Source organism: Ipomoea triloba, chromosome 6, assembly GCF_003576645.1.
Source record: "Ipomoea triloba cultivar NCNSP0323 chromosome 6, ASM357664v1".
Lineage (NCBI taxonomy): Eukaryota > Viridiplantae > Streptophyta > Magnoliopsida > Solanales > Convolvulaceae > Ipomoea > Ipomoea triloba.
Genome location: NC_044921.1, coordinates 7,892,063 through 7,907,716, shown reverse-complemented (window position 1 = coordinate 7,907,716; position 15,654 = coordinate 7,892,063). Strand labels below are relative to the sequence as shown.

Here is a 15,654-nt window from a genome sequence, read left to right as displayed (position 1 = left end):
AACACCGTTACACGTAATTTTCATTTGCAAGTTTAGTTCATGTGACAAACAATTAGTAGCTTTGGTTTTTTTTTCCTATTTCTCAACCAAAAAAGTAAAGTGTTCACATATGAAAAAATTTCAATGCTCTTAAGATCAATGTCAAGTTGTCAAAAGAGGCAAGTGTGTGTGTGTGTATTATGTAATATATAGTGCTCTAATATAATGAGTCGAACTACTCGCGAACTGTTGAGTCAAAACTTGACTCGAGTGAAGTCACATTTAAAATTGAGTTTAAAATTTGTTGACTCATACTACTTTGAATCAATTTCAAATTATTTATGTGCATAAATATACACAGAGTCTGATAAGAGATGAATTCGAATCAATTAAATAAAACTTAGTACTACAAAAATTAGCTAGCAAAATTCGAACCTAAATGCTTAAACTCGAGCTCAAATTTGCCTAGTTTCAAATTCGGCTCAATCTGTTTGCATCTGTACTCGAAGCAGCTAATTACAAGGAATCATTTGAATTAATATATACATTTTATTTTAACAAACATCAAGGTCCCGTGGCTCAGTTGGTTAGAGCATTGGTCTTATGAGCCGAAGGTCGCGGGTTCGAGCCCCGCCGGGACCAGAATTTTTAAATACCCCCAAGCCCACCCAAAAGCAGCAGTCTAGGGACCATTCTAAAGTTTCCCCTAAATTTATCTAAATACCCGCCCAAGCCCAAAAGCAGCTTCTAAATTATCTAAATACCCGTAAATATGATCTTCTGCCAATTACCAGTTTACCACACCATTTACTAATAGTTAGAATTCTCCAAATATTTCTTATAGTTCTTTTTAACATATCACTTATTTTTTTGGATGACGAGAAACACTTGTAGTTATTACTTTACTAATTCACAATCACACCACTTCTACTTACCCCCTAAATAGTATAGTTTTGCATTTTTACCAATTGCCACACCATTTACTAACAGTTGAAATTCTCCAAATATTTCTTATAGTTCTATTTTTGCACACCATCTTTTTTTTTTTGGATGACAAGGAAAACCCGCAGTCATTACATGAAGGTGTGCACAGGTAAACTCCGCTAACCTACAATCACACCGCTTTTACTTACGTTGTTTGATACCCTCATATCCCCTTAGTCGCATGCTTAGACTAGCAATGTCGTTTACATGCTTGCACAAGTCCACCTGCTTTATTACGTGATTGTTTCCCCCACTACTGCTTATCTCCCCATTTGCATGTGTGGGTTTTTAGCTTTAGTGTCTCGAACCCCTCAGATGTCAAGGTTTATCAGATTTGAGGTAAGCGTGCAGGCTCCACGCACAATAAGGACGAGTCCTCCATTGTTCTCTCGAACTCGGTCCTAGATGAGATGACTTTCCCTCCTCTTCCCCCTCCCCCCTTCTCCCTAGCCTTCTAGGGGTCTAACTTCCCATCCTCCTGATGATAACGGGAGTGATAGTGCCATGCAGCATTCGCCTCAATCGACTGAATTCCCCACCACCGCCGTCTAAGAGGTAGTCACTCTTGGAGCCACTCGATCACCCATTTTGAGACACAATATTTTTATTAATTCTAGTTTTAGTGTTTTATAGGCCACTAAACATAGAGACACTTTTTAAGGTTTTTTCAACTTTTTGAAAATTCCTATTTTCTACCCCGAAAGTTATTTGTTTTTTCTTAATTTTCTTTTTATTGGTAGTATAGTTGGAATGTCAATTTCTTGGGAAGGTGATCTAAACACTTCAATCAATTTCATCTGTTCCATTTTCCAGTTCAGGGATGATGATTACACTTCACCTCTCTTCACATCCTTTTCTGTAATTTCTCTTTTGCCCTTTAATTCCCCATCTCTGTTGACTTACTTTCATCCCCAACAAAGCATTTGTGTCTCCTCAGGTATCACATTTCCTCCATTCTTGCTTCTGCTGGTGGTGGGTGGGTGTGGGGGGGGTGGGGGGGGTTAATGTGTTTTTGTTGTTTGTACTGCAATATGGTAAAGCATTGATCAACCTTACCTTAAAGTCTGTAACTTATAAACAAACCATCTCTTCTGGAGACTAGGTTTTTGGTCTGCTGCATATATATATATATGGGTTCTGGAAAATGGTTTAGAGCAATCATCAACCTAAAGAGATTGAAGATCAGACTATCAAAGGTTAAAACATTACTTGAACTGTATATCATGTTCTTGCAATGAAATTTTGTGTTTCTTTTTTTCCTGGAATGTGATCATAGCCCTCTGAAGTTGCAGTCAGTAATCAAAAACAGGAGAAGATATCACGGTCAGCAGCTGAATGAAGACATTGCTGCCACGCGAATTCAAGCCGCTTTCAGGGGATATATGGTAACACACACACCTTAGAATCATAGCCTATGAAGATCGAGTTTCCATGTCTCATTTCGGCTGCATTTTGCAGGCGAGAAAGGCTCTGCGTCGTCTAAGAGGGACAATGAGATTTCGGGGGATTTTGATTGATGGTTGTTACTATAACCAGCAAGTATCAGCCACTCTGAAGCATATTCATTCCTGGAGCAGAATACAGTCAGAGATGAAGGCTCGTCGCCTCTCCATGGTCACTGAAGGGAGGCTCAAGCAGAAGAAAATTCAGAGTGAAATTAAACTGCAGGCTAAGCTTCATGAACTCGAGGTAACACAAACTTAATTCCAGCCTCTTTCAATGCCTATAGACATATTCATAAAGGGCGTTTCATCCTAATTGATAGATATACGTACGATGTAGAACAGGTGGACTGGAGTGGCGGGTCAGAAACGATGGAGGAAGTTCTTCAAAGGATACAGCAGAGGGAAGAAGCCGCAATTAAAAGGGAGAGGGCTATGGCTTATGCATTTTCTCATCAGGCTAGTTAGTTTGTTTTAACAACACCTACCTGTTCTCATCTATGATCTATGACTTGAAAATGGTAGTTTGTTTTTGAAAAATAATTATAAGATGGGCTACTGTCATTTCCAGTGGAGGGCGAGTTCGAGTCACTATTTTGGTCAAGCCTATTATGATTTGGGGAAAGATAGCTGGGGATGGAGCTGGACGGAGCGGTGGATAGCTGTTCGTCCATGGGAAACCAGGGTTGAAGCGAAGCCTGTGAATTCGAAGAAGGAAGGTAATCAAACTCCAAACTTGGGACCTCTGAAACTACTTGTTTCACAGAAATCTCCACTGAGAAATGTTAAGAGTTCTGCAAAAGCTAGAAAACTGCCTGGCCATAATGCCGGGAATCAAATCCCTAAAGAGACAGATACTTGAGCCAGTCAAGTTCATCCTTCCTTATACTCACACAAATCAAAGAATGCATCAATTCAGTCTCGACAGTGTTCCATCTGGTTTTGTTTATTCGGTAATGGTTAACAAAGAGAGTGGTTACTTACTTGTGTCTATAGCAAGAGGAAAAACAGCAACAAACAAGAAAAATTGTTTGGCTAATTACAACACTTATATGTTGTGAATAGCCATAAAATAATCCTTATCTGTGCTGTCCTAGTACCTAAGTACTATGATTCTGAACAACTAAAAGGACCTATTGATGATGATGCAAGAAAGGATACAAACTTGAATTCTTGAAATATATTTTGTTCTATTACATGTTACTGATACAATGGTCCAACACCTTTCTATTCATAACAACTCAGATTTCCCTATTCCTAACACTAAACCCCATCAGAAAAGATAGATGCCTTCTGCTTTTCATATCAATATCTCACTACCCAGTACTGAGAGAGGCTTTCAAGATTGTTTCTTATAAGGAAAAGAGGACCCTAAAAACATTACTGTTCGTTGAATGGTATGTTTTAGTAGTCACACAACACAAGCATGCTCAACACAGTCAATATATATGACAGCAAGGAAACACGAAAATCGATCTGTTTAAAACAAGTAGTAATCTTGGCTTATAAATCTGGAAATTCAACAAGCAAAGAGTAATAAGCCAATTCAATGGCAACATAAAAACATACTCCATAGTTCAGTTCTAACACAGCTTAGCAAACTTAGAGAAATTGAAATTGAAAGATAGATAGCAAACAGGGAATTCAAAAACCTGAAACTATGCTCAGATTTGTTGTTCCTGTGGTTGTCTCCATTGGATTAGACTCAGCAGAAATGATATGAGGTATCTCCCCTTTCATCTATTTGTGGATGTGAGGTAATGCTGTTAAAATTAAAGATGAAGACCCAAAGTGTTTGGAGAGACAAAAAGTGAGGAATAATCTCAATGGCAAGAGTGAGAGGAAGCAGAGGATAGCTTGTCGGAAATGCCATCGTGCTCCTCTTCTTCTTCACCTTGGATTCGCGCAGGGATGCGGAAACCTGAGAATCCGTCTAATCCGGAGGATAGCGGCGACGGATAAAAAGGTAGCGTTTGGTGCTGGGTGGGATCAGCGGCGGCTGTTATGGCTATCGCCGCCGATGGTTCCGTCCAACCACGAATCCAAGGTGTGTTGCTGGACTGAAGGGGTCCCCTCTGTGAACATAAAAACTGGGGGTGGCTCTCTCCACCCACCACCTGCTCATACAACGCCGCCGCCGCCGGTGCCGGTGAATTGAATAAGTATCCCTCTGTTCCGGAAGATACTCTCTCACCGTCGCCGGCGGCGGAGTCTATGCCGGCATTCCATACCGCTAGTCTCTGGTGATGCTCAGAAGCATTGAACCCAAGCTGAGTAGCGGCGAAAAGGTGTTGTGATTCTCCATGGCTAGCCGGCGGCGCGTGGTGGAGCAGGATAGTAGGATCTTGGAAAGACTGTAAAGACAGCCTTAAATCTTGGCTTTGAAAGTGCATAGCATTAGCAGAAGAATTAGAATTAGGGATGGGGAAGAAGCTCTTTATTAATGTATCCATGGAAGTCGTGGGCGGCAAAAAGCTGGACCCATGATTCTCATTCTCCCCCACTGTTTTACACGAAGAAGAAGACGGCCCTGCAACAACAACACTACTATTCTCGCCGTGGTGGATGATGGGTTTCCAGGCGGGAAGTTGAGCCAGCTCATCAATGGCGGGCTTGGCCTTCTTCATCAGCCAATCCACGGCCTTGCTGGGCCGGTCATAGCCAAGGCGGTCCTGTACGTCGTAGAATTGAATTGCGGTGTGAGCGGAGAGGCGAACGCGGCGGTCCCTTGGCCCTTTCGCCGTGCAAACCTTACTGTGACGGTCTTTTCTTCCCGTTGACCGCACAATGTGCCCGCCGCCTCGCACTTCCACTATCTCCCCGTTCCGAACAACTCCCAATCTCGACCAACTCCGCTGATTTTGATTCTGATTCTCTCCCATATTTTCCTCCAATAATTTTGCATGTTCGGCCACGTTTTCCGGCGGCGGCGTTTCTCCTAATCTCCCATGATGCAATGGCGGTTCTTGGGGGCGGCGCTGATTCTTCCGAGGATCCAGACTCAGAATCTTTGATGACTCAGCTCACTCGCTTTTATACTCTCCTTTACCACTTTCTTCTTCTTTTCCCTGCCATTCAACTTCCATCACCATAAACCCAAAAACTCAAATTCCACCCACAAAATTAAACTAACCCATCTCTCTCTCTCATCTTTTGCACAGCTTTTAATTTGTTTCTACTTTAAGCTTTTCTTTATCTGCTGCGCTATTAAAGAGAGCTGAGAACAGTGCAGAAAGCTAGAAATGGTGGTGGCAGCCTAACGAGATTCAACAACCCATTTATATGATGATGGATATGATGTTACTTGTAAGTAAAAATGGAGGGATGTTTGGTGGAGGGAGAAAAGTGTGGGTCAGCATTGAATGAGCAATGGGTATATTTATCAGATTTTGGTTCGGACAATTCCATAAGGAATGCCCACCGCCACCGGACATCATATTCTATGTCTTCCGTATCTTTCCACTTTAAATTATTTGATGCTACAACTACAGCAACAAACAATGTGTCACATTTCATTCCCTCCTATGTTACCACACATTTAATCAAAATATGTTTTTTTTTCTTAGTACATATATTATACAAAAAGTTATACCAAATATTGAGTCGGAATCCAGTCGACAATTAAAAAAAAAAAATCACATTTTTATTGATTTTTACTTTTTGTTGATAATACACAAAATTTAACATGACATTTTTTTTTTCGAACAGGCTTAAAATTAACTAGTATTCTTAAGAATAGACCTATTCTTGTGTTTGGTAATGACTTGTATTTTCAGAAATATTATTTCTAGCGATGAGCTATTCCTCTTACGAGGGGAGTAACTATTACTTACCTCCTCTTGTATTAACATATTCCTAGTTTTTATGAATAGGCTAATTTTCTTATTTACTACTCTACCCTAATTAAAATCTAAAGTCTTTTTAGATTTTTTTTAGCATCACAATACTCTCAATCAACCAGTACACATCTCTTTCAGGTTTCATACCCTCAATATGTAGTTTTCTAAATTTATTTTTTATACTAGTATTTTATATGCGCGATGAGCAAAAACATATGCCAATATTAATACTAAATGCTAAAATATTTTTAAAAAAAATTATAGCATATAATTTTTTTTTAAACGTATAGTTATAGAATTCATATTATATTAAATAAAAGTATAGTTTATAATTTGAATAATAATTATTGTATAATTAATATTATTAAAATAAGAAATTTATATATGATATATTACTAAATATTATTATGCTAAGATTTAATTAAAATTTAATGAAATAAAACTTATTTCATATAATAACATGTTTACATACATTATTACCTTTGAAGAATAAAAGAAAAAAAAATATTGTATATGCATGTGCACGGTAATAATAATGGGAAACATAACAGAAGTTATAACGACTCAAATATTTTTGTCTATAAAATTGTATAGTACAACTCTTATAGCGTAATGTATACAAAAATTTAACAGAAAAAACAGACATAAATTAGGGATATAACATGAATTGAAACTTATTATGTTTTTTAGATACTATTTATGTAACAGATGATCAAATGCGAATAGGCCTTCCCGTGCAGACGTGCAGTCATGCACCATTAGGTATGCATAACACCACAACGTGTTAAAAAATGCACTAGGGTAAAATGCACAAATGCACCGCACCCTTGGACGTGCGGTCATGCACCACCAAGTATGCATAAATACACCACCACGTATTCAGAAATGCACTAAGGTGCAATAATGCACCACACACTAGTGCATGGGAAGGTCTGTCTGCATGGGAACTAGCCTTAGATCAACTCCACATTAAAAAAAAAAAATTTGCAGTCTACGATCTACAATAATGTGCACTGGAAGGCACAACAATATGCTCTAGAAGACAACAATATGTACTAGATCGAAGACAAAAAGTGCACTGGAAGGCACAAAAATGTGAAGCAATTATTGAAAATACTAAATTTAATATAGGATCTTCAACACAAATCATAAACAACCATAAATAATAAACGAGCAAGCAAGACTCAACTCAAATTAGACATTTGTGATCAAGTTTAACTTTTTTTTTCTTTTTTTTTTTTTAAGTTCACAACCTCTGGAATGCTCAACAATGTGCTTTAGAAGGCTAAAAAATGTTTAGTCCAAGGCAAAACAATATACACTTCGAATGCATAACAATGTGCTCTGGAGGCACAATAATATACTCTAGAAGGCTCAATGATGTGCTCTGGAAGAAATTAATGTGCTATGAAAAACACATCAGTGTGTTCTGTAAGGCACACCATTATGCTCTCAAAGGTACAACATTGTGCGTTGCAAGAAGCGAAAAAAAGCTCTGAAAGACAAAAAAAAAAACACAAAATTACCATAATGCAACTGTGTTTTTTTTAATAGCTTCGTTCTTACCCTTGCTCTAGATTGAATCAATGGATGAGATTAAACCCTATTGTGTGTTTATATTATTAGTTTATTTTGAACAAAAAAGAAAAGAAATTTATCTGTACCTCGTTTAATTGAACAATTTGGTATCAGAACCAAACTTATGCAAAAAGTCACCTTAATGGGGCGTGTTTGAGTATATAATATGTAAAACATAAGCATAAGCGAACTATCAGTATTGACTTTTAGTTGAGACAAAGTGTTGGCCATCAAGAAGTAATTGGTCCACACACAAAAAGACATGTTGAGTGTATAATATATAGAGCACATTCTTGAATTCAAAAACATATGATTTAAATAATTGACTAGTTTGTTCTCAATCACATAAACATACTCTTTAATTTACAAAAAAAATTCCATAAATCACGTTTTGATCGAAGAATGCTTTTTGACCCTGGCTGATGAATAAAAGATTATATGAAAATAAATCATCCTAAGTTATTTATAACTGATCAGTTCAAACTAAAAAAATCGATAGATAATTTTTACTGAGAGTCAAATTTTTAATTTGTAATTATCAAGCCAAGTGCACGACAACTCATTTGGAATCGCCCAAAGTCAATCACATAATTACATAAACTCGATCGCATAGAATTTGAGGATAGATTTCATTCTAACTAATCATAGAAAAAGACTACGTAGTGATCACTAAAAATATTCTACTTTTATACCTTTTTTCTTTTTAATTTTTAATATTCTTTTTTGGTTGGCTGACCTTTCCTTTCTCTCTCTTTCTTTATTGCTTCACTTAAAAGAAACAACATCATCCTCTTCTTCAAATTTCCCTCTCAAACACAACTTTTTTGTGGAGTGTTGGATTGTTGTACCTGGCGTCTCCTCAACCTGTCTTTTGCAGTTGTTAACCTTTCTAGAACTATAATAACATCATTTAGCCAAAGACCTTGTGATCTACTGACACCCGGTGTTCCGGTTTACACTCGCACATGGATGATGTAAGTGGGTTCGAGCTTTAGTGGAGGCAACTGTTAACCTTTTGTGCTTCAGTAGGTTGAGAAAGTAGTTATGAACAGATACTACATTGTAACAGAGTCAGTAGTACTCAAAAAATAATAACATCATTTAATATCATTCTTTTACTTGCCTTTCTTTCCTTGTGTCATAGTGAAATTGCAAGTGATCCACCCCTACTTTAGACTAAATATGTTTGTTTTTTTTTTTTTTTTTTTTTTTTTTGCAAACTAGCACAAGTAACTCAATTGCACATGAGACAGTATCAACAAAAAAAAAAAAAAGAAGTGGACAAGCAATAAAGACGAGACAATGATAAGTCTATCAAAAAGCGAATTAAAAAAGAACTTAGAGTAATTCTAACAAAAAATAGTATCTACTACCTAATACCATACAAACTACAATAAGTATTTTGATAATTGTTTTCAGAAAAGTTCAAATTAAAAATTAATTTTGATGCCAACTATAATGAACTTCATTCTCATATATAATCTTGCATTGATATACTTTGAATTACTTATTTAGAGCATCCTTATCAATGAGGTTATTTCACGGTTATTGAGGAGTTTTTATAAGTGTGATTAGGAAAGAGAAAGTGGGAAGAGAGGAAAAAAAAACAAATATGAATTTAAAAAAAATAAAAATAAAAAGAAAACAAAAAGTCAGGCGCGCACGCCCGCTGGGCGCAATATTTGCCTTACACGCGAGTGTGATGCAATGGTTCTCACTCTTCAGTGGATCCCATTTGACTGAAAAAACTCCATTTTTGCAGATGATCCTCACTCTTCTCTCTCTCCCTCTCTCTCTCCTCCAACACACCATTATCTCTGACATTATCCATGCATAAACCATTGATAGGAATGCCCTTAACTGGTCGCGCAATGTGCGTGTAAAACTAGTGTATGTGTGCGCACACATATGCGTGTGTGCGCGCGTGTATATATATGAAAAATGGAATTTATTTTTTTAAAAATTAATTCCAACCAAAGATTGATGCGAAACCAAAATTTCTTTATATAAAATAATAAATAACGGAAAAGATGGTTTTATAATTAGAATATAAACCCAACGGAAAGAAAGAACAAGAAAAGATTTAAGTCGTGTGTAACATGCACTTTTCTTAAAATCAATTCGCTATCTCTCGAGGGTGCTAGGAGCATTATAGCGTAAGTCTGCCATGAGTGCTAGGAGCATTATAGCGTAAGTCTCTCATGATAAAATGGATCATGACTTTAAGTTTGAGCACTCAAATAAAAAGTCCAACAAACTAGAACGATGGTCGAGCAATTCACCATTTTACATAAGTGTTGGTAGGTTTTGCAAGAAAAATGATTTTCAAGAAAAAATGATTTTTGAGGGAGGAGAAGAAAATCACAGAGATTTTTTTATTAGTTCTTTTTTTTTTTTTAATATTAATTTGCGCCCTTGCACGTGTAGGAGAGCCCCCCTCTCTCTCTCTCTCTCTATATATATATATATATATATATATATATATATATATATATATAGGTGCAAATCCACTTCAAAAACTAATGTGACAGAAGTATTTTTTCAAAGTCTTTCCACCTCCCTTTTCCAAGTCACATAGTTCTACTTTGAGAATTAATTTTTCATTCACCCATTATCAGTTTTGAGCGTGTAATATATCGATTTGTTCATCTCACCACGAAGACCTTAAATCCACTTTGACCCAACCTAAATTGAAAGTAGAACTCACATATATTTGTACCACAAAATCGCTACTTAAATGCAATTTTATGTTAAAAATTCTAACTATATATATATATATATATATATATATATATATATATATATATATTAAATGCGACAATTATGTAAAACCGCCACTAAATAAGTATTTTGTAACTGTTAAACCACTACTAAATTTTACAATAGTTAGAAACAATAACCACTAAAATTTTTGACAATTTCTAACAATCGCTAAATTTTTCTATGGTTAGAAACCGTCGCTATTAAATAATACTTTAGAAACGGTTGTGATTTAGTAACACGTTACATTTTCATCAAATTTTCATAACTATTGCAAAATCACCCTGCGACATGTGTATAGATGACCGATATAAACCATCACGAAATACTTACTATGTGTTTAGTTTGCACATGGGAATTGGAATCGAAATATGTATCAAATACTTGGTAATGGTAATGGGTTTTGGTGAAAGCATTTTGCATATTTGGTAGTAGGGTGCAATGAGAATAATTATTAATAGTTGGGGAAGCGAGGGAGGAAGGAAAATGAAACCTTTATTTTATTAGGGAATGTGTTTCACAATTAATGGGGTAATCAAAACACATAGTAGTATTCTAAAACCTGTCAACAAAACAATAACAATGACTATGATATTCATTTCTGATAGCTAAACTTGTCAACCAAACACACCTTCAGTTTTTTAATATCTCATTCATGACTAGTAATATAAATGGACAATTCGAAGTTTGAAGTTTCAAACTAATTAAAATGTAAATCGTTTAAATGATGACTTATATTTCAATGTTATGTGTTCAGATAATTAATTGCCAGTTGAAAATAATGAGAGTAGCATTAACATCACGAAAGTAGTAATTTCCAAACGAAGACTTTGCATGCATCCCACATCAATGTGACAATGCACAGTTAGTCAAATGATATTTTAAACCACATGACTTTTGGGAATTCTATTTTTAAAAAAAAAAAAAAAAAAAAAAAAAGCTGCATGTGAGAAGTGAGATAGAATCTCAACCCTAGATTAAGGCTTTCTACCGTCAAACACAGAGTTTCCACTGTCAGGCACATCTTTGGGTGGGACAGCTGGCCTGGAGATTTAAGACTGCTCCATACCTAATGTCAAGAATCGAACAACCCTTGACCTTTGGTTAAGGATGAACAATTCCCTTGCCACTCAACCACACCCCAAGTTAGTTTTCCCTTCTCTATATTTGGTTCTCAACTTCAAAATTCACTCCATATAGTTTTCAAGTATTGAAAATTTGTCAAATTTAATCTTCTATTATAAAATTTGTGAGCTTGTTATCATATTTGAAGGTAAATTTAAAATTTTTATACATTGACAAGTTGAAATTTTCATCATTTATGCACATTCTTTATAAACTTTATATATCTACCAATATAATTAGTTCGGTACCAACTAGATATTTTTAATTACAAATATAGTGGGATGCATGCCATAAAAGATGGGGTTCATAATTTCAAAGTGAGCAAACCATGGCCAATACAAGGTGCTAATAATTAATGTGCTAGTTCATATGTGAGTTAATAAGTGCATTCATTATTTAGTGTCAAATATTGTTACTCACGTACAAAGACAATCATAAAATATGTATATTATTAGTTACTTCTAACACACCACGTAAATACTATATGAAGTATTTTTCTTTTATTTGTAATTGATTGATTTATATTTGATGGTTTATTTGGTCAAGCCCATCATATAATAGGGTAATTGGGAGTATTTTAGGCAATGAAAATAAGGATAAATATATTAGAGGCTAGGTTGTTGGTGCTATTTTGGTCTGTTATTAATAATATATTGAAAACAGGCTTCGAATCTAAGACCAATTAGGGGTTATGACAACTTCTAGACAAATTAGGTAAAAAGAATTGAAGATAAGTGATAAGGAAAGTCAAATGTCATACTTAGAAGATAATGGCAAATTATTCTGTGGACTCGGGTCCACCTTGTAAGGTGGATCCGGATCCAAAATACGTAATTTATAGATTGAATGTTCACAATTTATATATTGAATGTTCACAACTAAATTTTAACAATTTAAATTATGAGCATTCAATATGTAATTCTGAACATTCAGTGTGTAAATTATGATAGGTCCACCTTGCAAGGTGGATCCGAGTCTATAACTATTGAAAGATGATGATGCCTTGGTGGAGAATAAAGCCCCATATTTATAGACTTATAGTGTCTATGAGCCTTAATTGGTGGAAAATGAGTGGAATACATACTTCAAATCCCCCAATCCACACATGTGTCCAGGTATCACTTAGCCATGTCTCACAGCCCCTCGCCATCTACCATATCCGGCCACACTTGGGGCCAACATTGGCTTTACTTAGCAAAACCCGATCATAGGTTGTGTCATGGTCAATGGTGAGATCGCAAGATGCACGGTGGCTCAGATTGGAGCATAACGCACCCTGCCACCTTCTTGTCTTCTCTAGCCATGCCGCCGCCACTCTCAGCTGCACATGGCCAAGCTTGGCCACATTATAGGTAATGGGGCACACTAAAGTCTCAACGTGGCTCCAACACCCCACTCCCTCCTTTTCGCACCCTTTCTCCCTTGATTACAACCCAATCTTGTTCTAACCTCAACATATTTACATCCCTACCCTCCAACTTCAGCCTATGTCTCACTTCATACCACATCCTCTCAATATTGCATCTAAACCCCTTAAACTTTTCACCTTGTCCCACTTTAGAACTTATCCATCTAGTATTTGCATCCCAACCTCCTTAACTCTACTCCTCACCCCAATTCGCGTCCCTAACTTTCTTCCCTTCGTATTTATGCTCCAAAATCTTGTCCATTCATTCCAATTATCCATTGGACTTAATTATCTCCTAGACCACCCCTTCTTAGCCTCATTGACCTTGAATTCTAACTTCATTCCTCCATCAATATTAATAAAATGATCTATTAAAACGTATGTATCATATATATACACACACATATATATGATAGGTATGTCTAAGCTATTTCTTGGTATTGGTAGTTGTCATCCCATTTGACAAAATTAACAATAAGTAAAGGTAATAGATAGTCATGTTTAAGATATATGGAAAAGATATATTAGAAAAAAAAAGAAAAAAATGAAAATGACTATATTAGAGCAACTCTTATAGTTTTTTTTTTTTTTTTTTTGGGAGAGAAGAGAGAGAATGTATATGTATGCCCTGCAAGTGAGTGGGGTTTGCAGGGGCGGAAAAAAGAGAAATAGGTTTGCTAGTACGCGTTCCACCAGCCGCACCTAGCGAGCACATGCAGTGCATTCAAATGGTAAATTTGAGGATTTTTTAAAAATGTTTTCTCCCCATTTTTCTCTTCCTTCTCTCTTCTAATTAGCAATAAAAAAATCTAACAAAATGATCTCACTATTATGGTTGTTCTTAGAGCATCTCCAATCGTGTTAGTTTTTTTTTCTCCAATTTTTTTTGTAGGTCCCAATATCCAACTCACCACCATCTCACTAAATCTAAAAAATATCTCCTCCCAACAGTTTGAATTTTTAATTTTTTTTGGACCTACTAATCTATGTCAAATATATTTTAATCATTTTAAACTATAATTATATTATAATTAAATCAACCCAAATTTAATTAAATTACTAATTATAAAATTTTAATTATATATATAAATATGCTCAAATGCGGTTATGTCTTCCCGTGCGGTCGGTGTGGTATACACCACTAGTGTTAACAAAATACATCACTAGTGTTAGGAAAATGCACAAAAACACTCCCATAACTCTGTCCCTAATTGTGCATTTCCGAACACTGTGTGATGTATATTTGTATACCTAATGATATTTTTTTGGTGATGCGTACCTAATGGTGCATATTTGTGTTGTGCATTTTTGTAACACTAGTGGTGTATTTGGTGTATTTTGTTAACACTAGTGGTGTATACCACACTAACCGCACCTGAACTCTACTATATACAGGGCCAGTTTTTTTATTTTTGGGGCCCCGTTCTTATAAATAAATGAGGCCCCTACCAAAAGTGTAATCTTTAAAATCAATATGCTAAGTTGAGGCAGTAATATTCAAACTTTTGATCTTAAGTAAGAAATACAATAAATTTGCATTTTTACCATTACTCCATTTAGAATCTTTTAATATTGATTGCAAACTTTTTATTTTTTAATGTCTTAACTAGCTAAGTAAAAATTAAATATTGGGCCCTCAAAAATTTGGGGCCCTGTGCTGTAGCCCAGCTTGCACAACCCAAAATCCAGCCCTGACTATATATATATATATATATATATATATATATATTATCAAAAAATTATATATATACCATGCCCCTAATTGTGTGTTTCCGAACACTGTGTGGTGTATATTAGTATGCCTAGTGGTATACTTTTTGGTGATGCGTACCTAATGGTGCATATTTGTATTGTGCATTTTCGTAACACTAGTGGTGTATTTTGTTAACACTAGTGGTGTATACCACACCGACGGCATCTGAACTCTACTATATATATATATATATATATATATATATATATATATATATATATATATCAAAAAATTATGTTACCTATTTAATTTTTTGTAATAAGAACAATTAAAACAAAATAAATAAATAAAAACAACAAAAAGCCATTAAAATTTTTTTTTAAAAAAATTAAGTTTACCATTTCAATGCAACGGCCAACAACCATTTAACAAAATAAAGAATAAAGAAAAACAATTTAAAAAAAAAATAAATAAAGATTCATAGTGCCCGATAGCAACATCTAGCAATACAATTAAAAACTCCACCCCTAGTTTTTAGTTCTAAAAGAATCCCCAAAAATTGCTGGTAGTAGTGAAATTATAAAAGCTAAGATACAATTACACAAAAGTTGGTTTTGAAAGGGACATTAATCTGTTCCCCATAAATCTATGTCTACTGTAGTACAATCACTTTGCCGCTAAGGTTTCTCAAACTTGTGATCTCAGAGACAAAATCCCCACAATTCTGTGTAATTCCACCACTCGATTTGGTCGTTAGTATAGGGTCGACAAACATTCTTGATTAAATGCCTTGCCTTCTTTCTTACGCTAATTCATTCAAAAAAGCATACAATAATCCTATTTGTC

General features: G+C 35.4%; 2 protein-coding genes and 1 non-coding gene across 4 annotated transcripts; 2 read left to right on the top strand and 1 right to left on the bottom strand.

Moving 5' to 3' along the window:
- The first annotated feature begins 547 nt into the window (after positions 1 to 547).
- Positions 548 to 621, top strand: TRNAI-UAU. The gene has a single exon. It is a non-coding gene; the product is annotated as a tRNA-Ile (tRNA).
- A 1,354-nt stretch (positions 622 to 1,975) lies between these two features.
- LOC116023032 (protein IQ-DOMAIN 1-like) lies at positions 1,976 to 3,608 on the top strand. Of its 2 annotated transcripts, none has more exons than XM_031263978.1 (5): positions 1,976 to 2,159; positions 2,256 to 2,348; positions 2,422 to 2,652; positions 2,751 to 2,864; positions 2,977 to 3,608. In XM_031263978.1, the coding sequence occupies exons 1-5, from the start codon at positions 2,094 to 2,096 to the stop codon at positions 3,265 to 3,267; spliced, it is 795 nt and encodes a 264-aa protein (XP_031119838.1). In that variant the 5' UTR covers positions 1,976 to 2,093; the 3' UTR covers positions 3,268 to 3,608. The 2 variants fall into 2 exon arrangements, with proteins under 2 accessions (XP_031119838.1, XP_031119837.1); XM_031263977.1 differs by having other exon boundaries at positions 2,250 to 2,348.
- Positions 3,609 to 3,866: 258 nt separating this feature from the next.
- LOC116022102 (transcription factor TCP4-like) lies at positions 3,867 to 5,794 on the bottom strand. Its single transcript, XM_031262664.1, has one exon. The coding sequence runs from the start codon at positions 5,285 to 5,287 to the stop codon at positions 4,229 to 4,231; it is 1,059 nt and encodes a 352-aa protein (XP_031118524.1). The 5' UTR covers positions 5,288 to 5,794; the 3' UTR covers positions 3,867 to 4,228.
- Positions 5,795 to 15,654: the final 9,860 nt, after the last annotated feature.